At 40.0% G+C, this 13,375-nt stretch overlaps 1 protein-coding gene across 2 annotated transcripts in view; it reads right to left on the bottom strand.

Moving 5' to 3' along the window:
- Window positions 1–2,519: 2,519 nt before the first annotated feature.
- The window catches only part of Mtfr2 (mitochondrial fission regulator 2), a 24,980-nt gene continuing 14,124 nt past the window's right edge, over window positions 2,520–13,375 (bottom strand). For both annotated transcript variants that reach the window (XM_008822073.3, XM_029558159.1), the window contains 6 exons: window positions 12,685–12,789; window positions 12,120–12,232; window positions 9,897–10,126; window positions 6,756–7,107; window positions 5,043–5,217; window positions 2,520–2,872 (listed from right to left, as the gene is read on the bottom strand). In XM_008822073.3, the coding sequence (XP_008820295.2) occupies window positions 2,867–2,872; window positions 5,043–5,217; window positions 6,756–7,107; window positions 9,897–10,126; window positions 12,120–12,232; window positions 12,685–12,789 (981 nt within the window). In that variant the 3' untranslated portion in view covers window positions 2,520–2,866. The remainder of the gene's footprint in view (window positions 2,873–5,042; window positions 5,218–6,755; window positions 7,108–9,896; window positions 10,127–12,119; window positions 12,233–12,684; window positions 12,790–13,375) is intronic.

Here is a 13,375-nt window from a genome sequence, read left to right as displayed (position 1 = left end):
CCCTGTCTCAAAAAGACCAAAAAAAAAAAAAAAAAAAAAAAAAAAAAAAAAAAAAAAGCTCTTTAAAATACTTTCCCCATGGCTCTCACACAAATTATAGTCCATGTAAATAGCTATTTCTCGCAAACGTAATTTACTATTCATGCTTATGGTTCCCCGAATTTCACGTCAAAATACTGCCAAATAACTCCTCTGGTGATTTTGAGTGGGACCTTGGGGGCTGTGACAGTTGACTTCAATTGTCAACCTGGCAGAATCTAGAATCATCTGAGATATGGTACTATGAACATGTCTATAGGGGATTATCTTGCTAATTAATGTGGGAAGACCCACCCACTGTGGGTAGCACATTACACAGGCAATCCTGGGCTTCCAAGAGTGGAAAAATCAAGTAGAGCGCTAACGTGTGCATTTATTGCTCTCTTCTTCAAACTGTGGGCTAACAGGACCATCTGCTTCAAGCTCCTGTTGCCTTGAATTTCCTGGCATGATGGGCTTTGCCTTGAACTGTGAGCTAAAATTAACCCTTTCTCCCTCAAGTTGTTTGACTCAGACTATTTTTATCACAGCAACAGGAAAGAAATTAGTGAATTAGACTATGAGTGGGAAGCCCATACAGCAAGCAACTGTGCCCTCATAAGACTCCAGAATTCTGGTTTTAGGCACATGGTTTGAAGCCAATATGTGCTGCTTAGGACTTGTCTCAGGAAATCAGAGGGGGAAAGAAACAGGGAAAGAGAGAGGACTACAAATAGAGAATGAGAAAAGGATGATGGAAATATTTGAGGGGTATGAACAGCAAGAACTACTAATAGCAAGAGAATACCAGAAAACCAGCATATCAGCAGAGGGAGGGCATCGAAACCACACTAGTATACTTGCTGCACTATTACTAGGGCTTTGGGCTGCAAGCATCGGCACACCCACAGGCATGTTCCTCTGATCTTTTTCACAAGAAGCCTAAAGACAGGTCTTGTTAGTACTGGTTCAGCAACTTGAGTCAGTATTTACATCTCTGTGATCCGAAACTTCTTCCCACAGTCATGAGTGCTACATGGCCACTCATAGCTAGATGGTGCCATGAAAGGTTATAAACAGATGTGGGGCCATGCAACCAACCCTCTGGCTCAGCAATAAAAAAATGAGCAACTGGGCTCTTCAGGCTGGCAAAATGGGGGGAAAAGGGGGTTGACTAGTCCCCTGACATGGACTCTACCTCCTTGCTCCCTGGCTGTAACCCCAAGACATGTAAGGAAACATGCAAATTCCCATATCATATAAGCATATGGGTTAAGACAGACTTTGTGTTGTAAATTATGTTTCATTTGTAACCCCCAAGAAGGTCTAACTACACAACTCCCTCTTACAAAAAAGGTCAGGCATTATAACAGGAATATAATCTGAATTGCTAGAAAACACAACCAAGTTCAAGACACTTATTGAACAATCTACTTACAAATAAATGGAGTATAGATGTAATAAAGAACAAAAGAAACAAATACCAGGCATGTATGTATGTATGTATGTATGTATGTATGTATGTATGTATGTATAGCAAGTGTGGATAAAACTTACAAGATTCCACTTCTACACATAGCACTTAAAAGAATCACTAAAGGTGGTGCACACCTTTAGTCCCAGCACTTGGGAAGCAGAGGCAGGCGGATCTCTGTTGAGTTCAAGGTCAGCCTGGTCTACATAGTGAGTTCCAGGCCAGCTGGGGCTACTGGGAGACCTTGTCTCAAAAAAGACCAAAAAAAAATAAAAAGAATCAAAATCTGTTTCTAAGAATAAATTATTACCTCAAGAAATTTTAGAAAGTTCAACCCTACAACTATCTCACTGAAAAAGTTATTTTTTCCTCAATGAAAATCTCCAAGCTACTAGAGGATAAACAAACAAGATCATTATCAATTTTTAAATTTGTTTTTTATGTATATGAGTATTTTGCATGTATGTAAGTATACCACATATGTCTCTGGTGCCCACAGAGGCCAAAAGGTATCAGATCCCCTGGAAATGGAGTTTTGGACAGTTGTTGGCTGCCATGTGGGTGCTAGGAATTAACCCAAGTCCTCTATAAAAGCAGCCAGTGCTCTTAACCATTGAGTCATCTCTCCAGTCCCTATTACCAACTTTTAAAAGATTCAAAGGAGCAGGTCAGGTGTGGTGAAGCACACTATTAATCTCAGCACTCACGAGGTAGAGGCAGGTGGATCTCTGTTTGAGGCCAGCCTTGTCTACATAGTGAGTTCCAGGCCAGCCAGAGCTAAATAGTGAGACCATGTCTTTAAAAAAAAAAAAAAAAAAAAAAAATTCAAGGGAGCTTAAATTAGGAAATCAGAGGCAGGGGTGGTGGCGCATGTCTTTAATCCCAGAACTTAGGAGGCAGAGGCAAGTAAATCTCTGTAAGATCAAGGCCAGCCTGGTCTACACAGTGAGTTCCAGGTCAGCTGGGGTTACAGGGAGACCGTGTCTTAAAAAGGACCAAAAGGGCGAAAAAAATTAGGAAGTCATAATTATTACTGAAAATCATTGAAGTCTGTATTAGCTTTCAGTAACACTAATGTATTAGGGGAAATCTAGAACCCAGCTTTCTTCAATAGCCAGTTAACAGCAAGATCTTCCAAAATCAGAGACAAGTTCTTAACTGTCTTCTTCAGGCTTAGCACTAGCAGGTCCCAGGATATGGCTTAGTCACCCTAATAGAGATGGTATGAGTCTCTGAACGGCAGTGAGAGATACAACAGCACATTTCTGATCTGTCCTTCCAAGTGTAGGCACAACTTTCATCTCTGATGCCAACAGCTTTTGTATCATCAATTCTTCCTTCAGACTGTTGTCCTTCTGATGGGGAAATGGGATATCAAAACTGAAATAAAACAAATATTTCACGAAGAAATTACTCAAATGTAAAGAAAAAAAGGCAAGACAAATGTTAGATGACACTCTTGAGGTTTAATTAACTCAACAGAAAATGATTGGAGAGTCAACTATGCCAGGTAGGCACTGTGCTCAGAACTGACGACACAAAAGTCAACAAAGACTCCTTGCCATTCTGAATGTGTCAAGCAGCTTTGTGGAAATATGAAACATCTACGGCATTAACTTATAATGAGTAAAGGTTCATTTGGGCTCATGGCTCCAGTCCAAGATCACCAGCAATTAAGGGGTATGTACCACAGCAGGAGTGCAGGGAAGAGCAAATCACTCACTTCATGATCAGATAGGGCTGGGATCCCTTTACGAACGTGCCTCCAATGACCTGAGGACTTTTTACTAGACCTACAGCACCCTCAAGCAGCACACTATGAACACAGACCTTTGGGGGATATCACCCACATTCAAACCACAGCAACCACAGTGAGTCCCTATATCCAGCTTGAAACTAAGTGCTATTAAAATAAATAAAAAGATGATGCTTTCCCTAAAATATTCACATTTAGAAAGAAAGTACTGGAAAGATGGCTCAGTGGGTAAAAGCACTTGCCACCAAGCCTTAGGACCTGAGTTCAATCACTGGAACCCACATAGCAGAAGGAGAGAACCAACTTCTACAAGTTGTCCTCTGATCTGTACATGTGTGTAGTGGCAGCACATGTGTTAATGTGCATGTGCACACACACATACACACAGACACACAAATAAATGTAATTAAAAAATTTGAAAAAGAAAGTATTAAGAAACACTGAGCAAGCAGCAAACAGCATTTGACAACCCACTGATCTACTGGGAAATAGCATGTTTTACCTCATGAATTTCTTAGGTACGAGTGTTTCAAACATTCCAGAATTCTAATAAACCAAGGTCTAAGTCTCTGCTCTGACTGTGGTTACTATGAGCTTCATTTTCCTCAAATGTAAAACAAGTTAATATTTGCCTTTTTTTTTTTTTTTTTACTGTTTAGGATACTGCTATAAATATGAAAGTCATCCATCAATATCCACAGAGGATCTGTTCCAGGACTCCCAAAAATACGAGAAGCCACAGGTACTCAAATCCCTTTAAAACAATGGCATGGTATGTGCACACAATCTACAAGTGCTCTGTAAGTAGTTGCTACAATATACTGTTTAAGAAAAATTTAAAAGAAAAATGTCTGCATGCTCAGAACAGATACAGGAAGCTTTGTTGTTATTGTTTGCTTGTTTTTCAAACACTTCCATGTACATTTGGTTGAACCAACATACGCAGAACACATAGTTATGTAGGGCCACCTCTACCTCACAAGTTAAAGAGTGCTACACGAATGTTTTTAGAATTAAACACTTCACACACAGCTGCATTTTTTAAAATATTTTATACACAGAATAGTCGCATGTAGTATGATGGTTAGACTGCATCTATTGCCTAGCTCTTTCTGAGCCTCTCAAAATTTCAGCTATCTGGGGCTGGAGAAATGGCTCAGTGGTTAAGAGCACTGGCTGCTCTTGCAGAGAACCCCAGTTCAGTTCCCAGCACTCACATGGTCGCTAACAACCACTCATAACTCCAATTCCAAGGGGCCCTCTTCTGGCTTCCATGGGCATTGCATACATGCAGTATACTTATGTACACGAAGGCAAAATACTCACACATAATAGAAAAATAAACCATTTTTTAAAAAATTTCAGGTATCTACTTCATACTGCAGAAAGCAACATCAACTTAGCACTCGACTAGGACAAACCATTAAAAACATTTGTATTTTTCAAATTGTTTTATTTCATAGTAAGCTAATAGCAAACACAAGCATGCAAAATTGGCAAGAAAAGAAAGATTAACAAAGATTAACATTAAAAATAGCAGAAAAAAAAAAAAAACTGATAGGCCTGCTATGGTGACTCACACCTGTAATCCCAGCACTTAGGAGACTGAGGCAGGAGAATTTCCACAAGTTCCAGGCCAGCCTGGGCCACTGTGTGAGATTTTGTCTCATAAATAAATGAACTAGAAAACAATATAGCCCATCCTGCATAATTACTTCAAGAGAACTAGCATGTGACACTCAATCATAAAGAGCACAGGAAAAAAATGAATTAATGTTTATTTTTACAGCTCACCCTTGACGTTTCTGGACTAGAAAATGGAGAAGGCTCCCATGATCTATTTTCTTTGTCAAAGGAATCATCTTCTTGAAATGCAAATTTCTGCTTAAGTGCATTTGATATTAAAGACACTGGATCCCAATGTGAACTCTGTCTTTTCCTCATGTGAATGGGTCTACCACCCGGTGACCTATTTAAAAAAAAAAACAGTCAGGGGATTGAATACATTAAAAGTGATACAATTTTAGATTTCCTGTGTTTACAAAGATTAACAGGATTACAAGCACAATATATTATAATCTTTAATATTGAATTGAGAAATCTAGAGAGCCCTGTAAAAACCAAGAAACCATAGTGTTCTATAAGGACTGTCCTCCCACAGACAAATGCCATCTTCTTAACCTCAGCTGCACCCATTTGCCTAAAATCATCATAGCTGGTTTTGATAACTGCTGGAGCCCCAGCATAGGAGGGGATGGGAGAGTCACAGGACCCTCACCTAGGAGTCCAGCTATACCTCTCAACCCATGATGAGCAATTCTGCCCTAATCGCCCATGGCCTGGAGGAAGGGCTAGAGTATATACACTGAGGAAGACCAAGGGAGGGGCTCTCCCCATTTTATGCCACTTGGGAAATCCATCTTCCCTGCTTGAGTGAAGACTCTGGTGCTGCCTTAAGAGGGGGAAGCACCCACACTCCTGTAAGTAAACCCTCAGCCATTGCTCTTTAAGTAAGACCAATAAACTCAATGATTTCTCAGTGTATTTTGGTGGAATCCCATCTCAGTTTTTCCTTGGAACCAAGGTAGGAAAAGGTAGATGTGTATATCCTGCCCCTATCCCCGCTCGCCCCCAACGGAGTGTAGGGGTTGGAGCGTCCCAAAACCTTGCTATAACCTGGGATTACTCACTATCACTGTGCTAAAAGCCTTATTTTTATTTTATTTTTTGTCTTTTTGAGACAGGGTCTCCTTGTAGCCCCAGCTGTCCTGGAACTCACAACGTAGACCAGGCTGGCCTCGAACTCACAAAGAGCCACCTGCCTCTGCCTCCCAAGTGCTGGGATTAAAGGCGTGCAACACCATGTTTTTAATCTTCTAATTTTGTACAGGGTAAGATTTTCTTTTTTTTTTTGGAGACAGGGTCTGTAGCCTGGAATTGACTAGGAACACCAAGCTGGCCTCAAACCTGCAACAATCCTGCCTTTGCAGGAGAGCATCACCACATCCTGCACCACTGGGTAGGAAAATATAAAGAAATATTTGAGAACCTTTGAAAAACCAGATTGCATGAGAATACCATGCATTAGGCTAAGTGCTCATTAATTTGGTCATTCATTCATTTAGTCTTCATTGAATTACTGCTATTTCATCATGCTACTCAAAACAGCACAGTTTAAACCTTGGGAATTATTTCTGGAACTTTCTATTGACTATTTTCAGACTGTAGCTGATCTTACAAAAAGTAAAATGGTAGATAAGAAGGAACTCCTATATTCCTAATCCTATACAGCAGAGAGTAAGTTTAATTAACATATCAAAAATAGCAAAAGTATAAGACAATAGAAGAAACAGCCAAGAAAGAATTCAAAGTGATTGTCTCTGAGAAGGTATTCATAGGTGGTAAGCAATAATAAGTAAGATATAAATGCCAAATTTCATCAACATAATTTCTTTGAAACCAATATTGATAGAATTTTGGCTTGCTTCCCAAATTCTGACAGCATACCTTTCAACAGCACGAAGCTTGACCTTATTCATGTCCTTCAGAACATCCAACATGTTTGAAACATCATTACTGCTCTGGGTTTTTGAATGGCTAGATATAATCTTATCAACACCTGAGAGCTGCTCTTCCATTTCAGTTGCTGGCTTATCTAAGTCACAAGGATTAGCAGATCCTGGCTCTGTCAGAGAAGGAACAAATGTAGGCTGAGGAGAAGAAAACTGAGGAAGTGGCGGGGGAGGAGGAGGACAAAGTACTGCACTTGGAAAGTGATCTGGTCCTGCACTCTGCAGAGTAGTCCCCAAGGATGATGGCATTTGTTCCAGATTGGGTTCCTCATTCAAGTCAAAGAAACCTAAAAGCAAAGCAGTCAGTTAAAAAACTATGTACAATTCAATATATAACACTAGTGAGACTCGAGCCAGTGACAATTTCTATAATGCTACAGAACTAGTGATATGATCCCATCTGCTTAGTAATTTCTCTAAGTCAATCTGAATTCTCAGTCCATTTCTAATCCAATTGGGACATATCAGGGAACACCCTAAAGGATGTATTTTTTAAAATGTGTATTTTTTATTGAACTTTTATGCATTTCATACAACATATCTTTTTTAAAACTTTATTATTTTTATGTGTATGAGTGTACTGCCTGCATGTAAGTGCAACCCATGTCGTACAATGCCCGCAGAGGTCAGAAGAAGGCATTGGATTCACCCAGAACTGGAGTTATGGATGGTTGTTAGCCACAATGTGGGTGCTGGGAATCAAACCCAGGTCCTCTTAACCACTGAGCCATCTCTCCAGCCCCACATACAATATATCTTAATCATATTTAGACCCCTCCCCCATAGCTCACCCACAGGATTTCATGCATTCTGTTAAGTATGTTAAGGCCTATCGAGTCAAGTTTATATACCCAGGTGTCCTTGGTGTGAGTTCATCCACTGGAGCCTGGTCAGCCTATCTAACGTCACTCTCCCTCACCCGGCAGTAATCAGCTGCCAATAGTTTCTTGGCTAAGGTTGGGGCCTCCTGCCCATTTCCCCAGTTCTATGCTGGTTTTAATTTGACTGAGTTTGCATGGGTCTTGTGCATGCTGACACCATTGCTATAGATTCATATGAGCAAATTTGCAGGGGCCTAGAGGACTGTTTCCTTATTTCATGCACTAACCCTGGCTCTTAAAATCTTTCTGCCCCCTCTGCTGCAGTGGTCCCTGAGCCTGGGTGGATGAAGTTTAATTAAACAGGAGTCAGGGACACACACTCTACAGTCTCTAATATTCTCTACATTTTGGTCAGTTGTGGCCTTTTGTATTCATCACCCTCTGTTGCATGAGGAAAGCTCACTAGTGAAAGTTGAGAGATGCATTAGTATTCTATCAACTATTCCCTATGTTCTGTAAGTCTTAGGTGTAGAAGTTCCAGAGAAAATAAAATGACTTTCTAGCAATCTATATAAAATCTGAACTTCTCTCCATTTTTAAAACCAAAATATTATTAACAAGTTGTAGCTAGAAACACTCAAACTGATATATTCACTCTAAAATGGCATTTGAGAAATAACTATATGATTTTCTAAGCAGTAACTAAAGATGAGTAGAGAATACTTAACCTTTTCATAAATCTGTTTCTAAAGAACTGTAAGTAAACATTCTTGCTTTTTTAAAAAAAACCTGTATTTATGTATCTTTATATTTATTTTATTTATCTACATAAAGTATTATAGATTAAGACTTAATTATATATAAATTGTTATAAATACATGTATGAAATACAACTTATATGTGCATATATTATGTACATATATAAATACACACATATAAATGTTTTAGTAATCATATTCACAGAGCCCCTTGCAACCAAAAAGTTCAGTACTTATATTGCTTTAAATTTCATGCCTTTTTTTTGTCTTTTCGACTCACTATATAGACCAGGCTGGCCTTGAACTCACAAAGATCCACCTGTCTTTGCCTCCCAAGTGCTGGGACTACAGGCGTGCACCACCACACCTGGCCTAAATTTCATGGCTTTTTAAAGATTTATTTTTTCAGTTTTAAATTATGCATTTGTGTGTCTGTGTTGGGGTCTCTGTATATGAGTGCAAGTGTCATTTGAAGCATGAAGAGGGTTTCAAATTCCCTAAAGCTGGAGTTAGAAGTGGCTGTGAGCTGCTTAACATGGGTGCTGGGAAACAAACTCAGGTCCTCTGCAAGAGCAGAACACTGTCTTAACATGAGCCACCTCTCTAAACCCTAAATTTTATGTTTAAAGCAATATACATCTGCATAAACTTAGAAAAGGACCATCTAGAAAATACTACTTACTTGAACTTGATGAAAGTATAACATAAAAAACTAAAGGCTACAAATACGCACAGTCTCAAACCTACCCTCTTTCAAGCAATGAATTCTCTCTCTCTTTGATCTGTAATTTTTTCTTTTTCATTCATTTAAAAAATATACACTTATGTATTTATTATTTGGGGGCTTTGGTTTTTTTGGCTGGGGTGTGTGTGTGTGTGTGTGTGTGTGTGTGTGTGTGTGTGTGTGTCAGAGAGACAGAGAGAGAGAGAGAGAGAGAGAGAGAGAGAGAGGTTCTCATGAGGTTGACCTCAAATTCCCTGTGAAGCTGAGGATGATCTTGAACTTCTGACCCTCTGGCCTCCAGTTCCCAAGTGCTAGAATTACATATGTGCATGACCATGCCCTATTTTATTGATGCTGGGAAACTAAACTCAGAGACTCATGCACGTGAGGCAAGCATCCTACCAACTGAGCTACATCCCTGGTCCCTTATTTTTTGGATTTTGAGAGGTCTCACTCTATAGCCCAGGCTGGCTTGGAATGAGGCAATTCTCCTGACAGCCTCTTGAGTGCTGGGATTACAGGCATAAACCATCATTCAAATTCTTTGCTGAAGGATGAGAAACACTTAGAAGACATATTTTAACACAAAAATCCTATACACCAATACCATCCTCTTTACATATCTTGATTTACTCTGAATAAATATCACTTAAATTTATATGCCAATCAACCTTTTATGATAGTTAACGTTGTCTACATAAATTCAGAAAGGTACTGACTTAAATATCAATTCAGTACTATTCTAGAAGAAATAAAATTCCAGTACTACTCACCAGACTTTGCACCATTTCTCAGTTCCTGCATTTCCACAATAGTAGCAATCTGAGACCGAAGAAAAGTTAGCTCATCTTCAAGGGCTGCTATTTTTTTAATTGCAGCCTCACTTACTGGAAGATCATATTTCACTGCTTTGTGCTGTCTTAGAGCAGGTGACAATGGAATGAGTTTTGAAGGGTGGAAAATATCAATTTTTTCTTCCTCTTCATTTTTCCATATACAATTTCTGTGGTTAGAGAAAAAGAAGAAACAAAGAGGGAAATATTCAATCAAAAAACAAATACAGGCTACTGCCATTGCATTTAGCTGCCTACTACCTATAGCTAAAGAAACCATACTTTGGTCACAGGACTTGGAGAAATCAAGCTGTTACTGACATAGAAACCTCCTCTTGATGGCCAACTTTCCTATCATAGTGCCATAAGATGCCAGGCCAGCTGCCAGGAAAGAAAAGTACCAACAGTCTTACCCAGCTATGACCCTGAGAACTATGATGGCTGGTCCACATAGGCCCATTGGTGCAATCTTGGCAAAAACATCTTCAGGGGTAGCCAACAACTGTATGGATTCCAGGTCCCTCAACAGGAGGGAACTCATGCCTGGTACTATAAATCTGATGAAGAACCTGTGGCCAGAGATGTCACAGACCCTAAGGGAGAACCCACTACTATCATTTTGCTAACTACCTTCTAACATTATCCTTATTACCCCTGGAGATTAGTCCAGCCCACATTCCTCATCAGAAAAGCTTCTTCTGCAATGGATGGAGGTTAACAAAAAGAATCATAAATGATCAAAATGTAGAGAATAAGTGACTACAGAATGCTCATTCCCAAATGGGACGTCTATACCATGTCTCCTCCCCCTAAGGCTCAAGGAACATCCAAGAAGACAAGACAGAAAAGACTGTAAGAGTCAGAGGACAGGGAGGACAGTTACAAAACAGCATCTTCTGGATGTGACAGGTAGTTGCACTCATAAACTCTCAATAGCTGTGGTTGTCTACAGAAAACCTTCACAAAATCAATTTAGTCAATATTCCAGCATGAACGGGGAGAGGGTATCACAAGACCCCACTCCAAGTGGAGAAGCTACAGGCAGTTGACAACCTGCCAGGAGAGAAAGAAGAGAGTAAGCTTTGTTCAGAGGTGGAGCCCCTGATAGGGGTAACCTGATAGGTTGCCCATGTGTAGCCCAGAAATTACTCATTCCTCCAAAGAGCGTGGGTAACTGGTGAGCATGGGACACTCTGGGAAGAGGAGTGGAGCCGAGCCATGGAGAGATGGAGAGTTAGGCTGCAGCGAGATTGGAACAAAAAAGGAAAAGTGTATGGCTGCAAGTGTGTGGCTGCTGGGGAGAACAACAGAGGCATCCTGTGGGGGCATGGATGCAAGATGGGACACTCATAGACTGTGGGGCAAGGCTGCACTGTGGGAGAAAGCTAACAGAGACTGTGGGCAGGGCTTGAATGGTGTGGGGATTAAGAGAAGCCATTTCTTTGTAAGTCATCCCCTCCCAAATGTATAAACTATGCAAAATTCAGATAAAAATGTGTTATGCCAGTTTGTCGATCCACAACAGAACCATGAGACCGAGTGAGTGAGGGTGGGTCAAACAGAGAGTGGGAAGGGGAAAATTAAGTGCACACCATGCTACAGTGGACAGCCCTACACCCATAGGCACAGGGGCAACACTAATTGCATCCAGAAGTCTTTTACACATGCACATAAAAGAGGACACAAAGTTGGGAGGAGGATACAAGAAAGGAGCACAAGAGGAATTGGAGTGGGAGGGAGTGGTGAATTTGACCAAAATAAAAAGCATTCATGGAAGCCGGGCATGGTGGCCCTCACCTTTACTCCCAGCACATGTGAGACAGAGGCAGGCAAAGCTCTGTCAGTTTGAGACCAGCCTGGTCTACATAGTGAGTTCCAGGCCAACTGTGGATACAGGGAAACCCTGTCTCAAAGACCCCCCCCAAAAAAAGCATTTACAAATGAAGGGAAAAAAATATTTTTTAAATGGGAAAAAAAATTAATGTATACAAAGAAAAATGGCTAAAGAAAAATGAGAAAGCAGTATTCATCACATTGGGGAATCAGGACACTGCAGATTACAGAGACAGAACAGAAACAGCCGATCAGTAGAACAAACTTCAAGATGCACAAGAATTCAAGCTACACACTATACGCCCTTCCCTAAATAAGCATATAAGTTACCGAAATCGGGAGTAACTGGCTTCTTCATCATTTGCCACAAACAAAATATCAGCAAAAGATGGAACCATAGATCCACGATTATCAGACTCCACAGAGTTCAAGTGCAGGATCAACTAAAATAAAAACAGAGGAAAAAGTCAACTCTAAGGAATTAGGGGAAAACACATGCTTCATGCTCCATCACATTAAACAGGTTAACAGACCAAAACAGGGGGAAGGAAAAACAAATATGCAATAGAAAACATGTAGCTGTTAGCAAAAAAAAAAAAGCTAAGAAAATGTTATTCTACATTCTAAACATAAAACATTCTCCCCTCTTGGCTAATATCACACAACAAAAATATAAAATAAAATTAAAATAAAGATAAAACAATCTCCTTAGGTATTCTTTGTACCTGCCCATCTTGGAATGTAATATTTAAAGAAATTAACATGTGTGGAATGACTTCTTTCTAGGGATAAACTAAAGGCTTACAGGTCACACTTATTCCTTTGTCCTTCTGTCCTATATACCCTGGGATCAGTTTATATACAGGGCTTAAATAATGTATGGTGACTAACTTACCTCAAAATTAGGTCTTCGACAAGGTTCTAAGGGAAGCATTTTCCCAATAATGCGAATGATGCTCCGAGCTGAACCATAGTCTTTATTTTGCCAAATCAGCAAAACCTATGAATAAAGCTTTATTTAAAATGACACTCGAAATAAGCATGCTGTTTATATATTAGAAAAAAGGAGACAACAGATGTAGTAACATTTATTTCTGAGCCGGGTGTGGTGGCACACATCTTTGATCCCAGCACTCAGGAGGCAGAGGCAGGTGGATCTCTGTGAGTTCAAGGCCATCCTGGTCTACATAGTGAGTTCCAGGCCAGCTGGGGCTAAAAGAGACCCTGTCTCAAAAAAAGAAAAAAATTTGTTTCTAAAATGAAAATATAAAATAGCTTATTCTTAAAGTATCTTCCTAGAATAATTAAACTTTATTAAATCTTGAAAGAAATTAGGGCTAGTAAGATGGCTCAGTCAGTAAAGTACTTGCCATGCAAACATGAGGACCCGAGTTTGCTCTCCAAAACCCATGCAAACCCATTCAGTAGTATATTAAATTAGCTGGTAAATGGGCATAGTGACAAACTCCTGTAATCCCAGTGCTAGGGAGGCAGAGAAACGTGGAACCACTGGGCTGGCTGGCCAGTCAGCCTAGCTGAGCTAGAGGATCTCAGACCACTGAGAACCCTGTCTCAAGAAAAAAAAA

The sequence above is a fragment of the Nannospalax galili genome, unplaced genomic scaffold (assembly GCF_000622305.1).
Source record: "Nannospalax galili isolate Female #2095 unplaced genomic scaffold, S.galili_v1.0 scaffold186, whole genome shotgun sequence".
NCBI classification, from domain to species: domain Eukaryota; kingdom Metazoa; phylum Chordata; class Mammalia; order Rodentia; family Spalacidae; genus Nannospalax; species Nannospalax galili.
The sequence above is the reverse complement of the archived record's forward strand: the minus strand, read 5'-3'. Positions and strand labels throughout refer to the sequence as shown.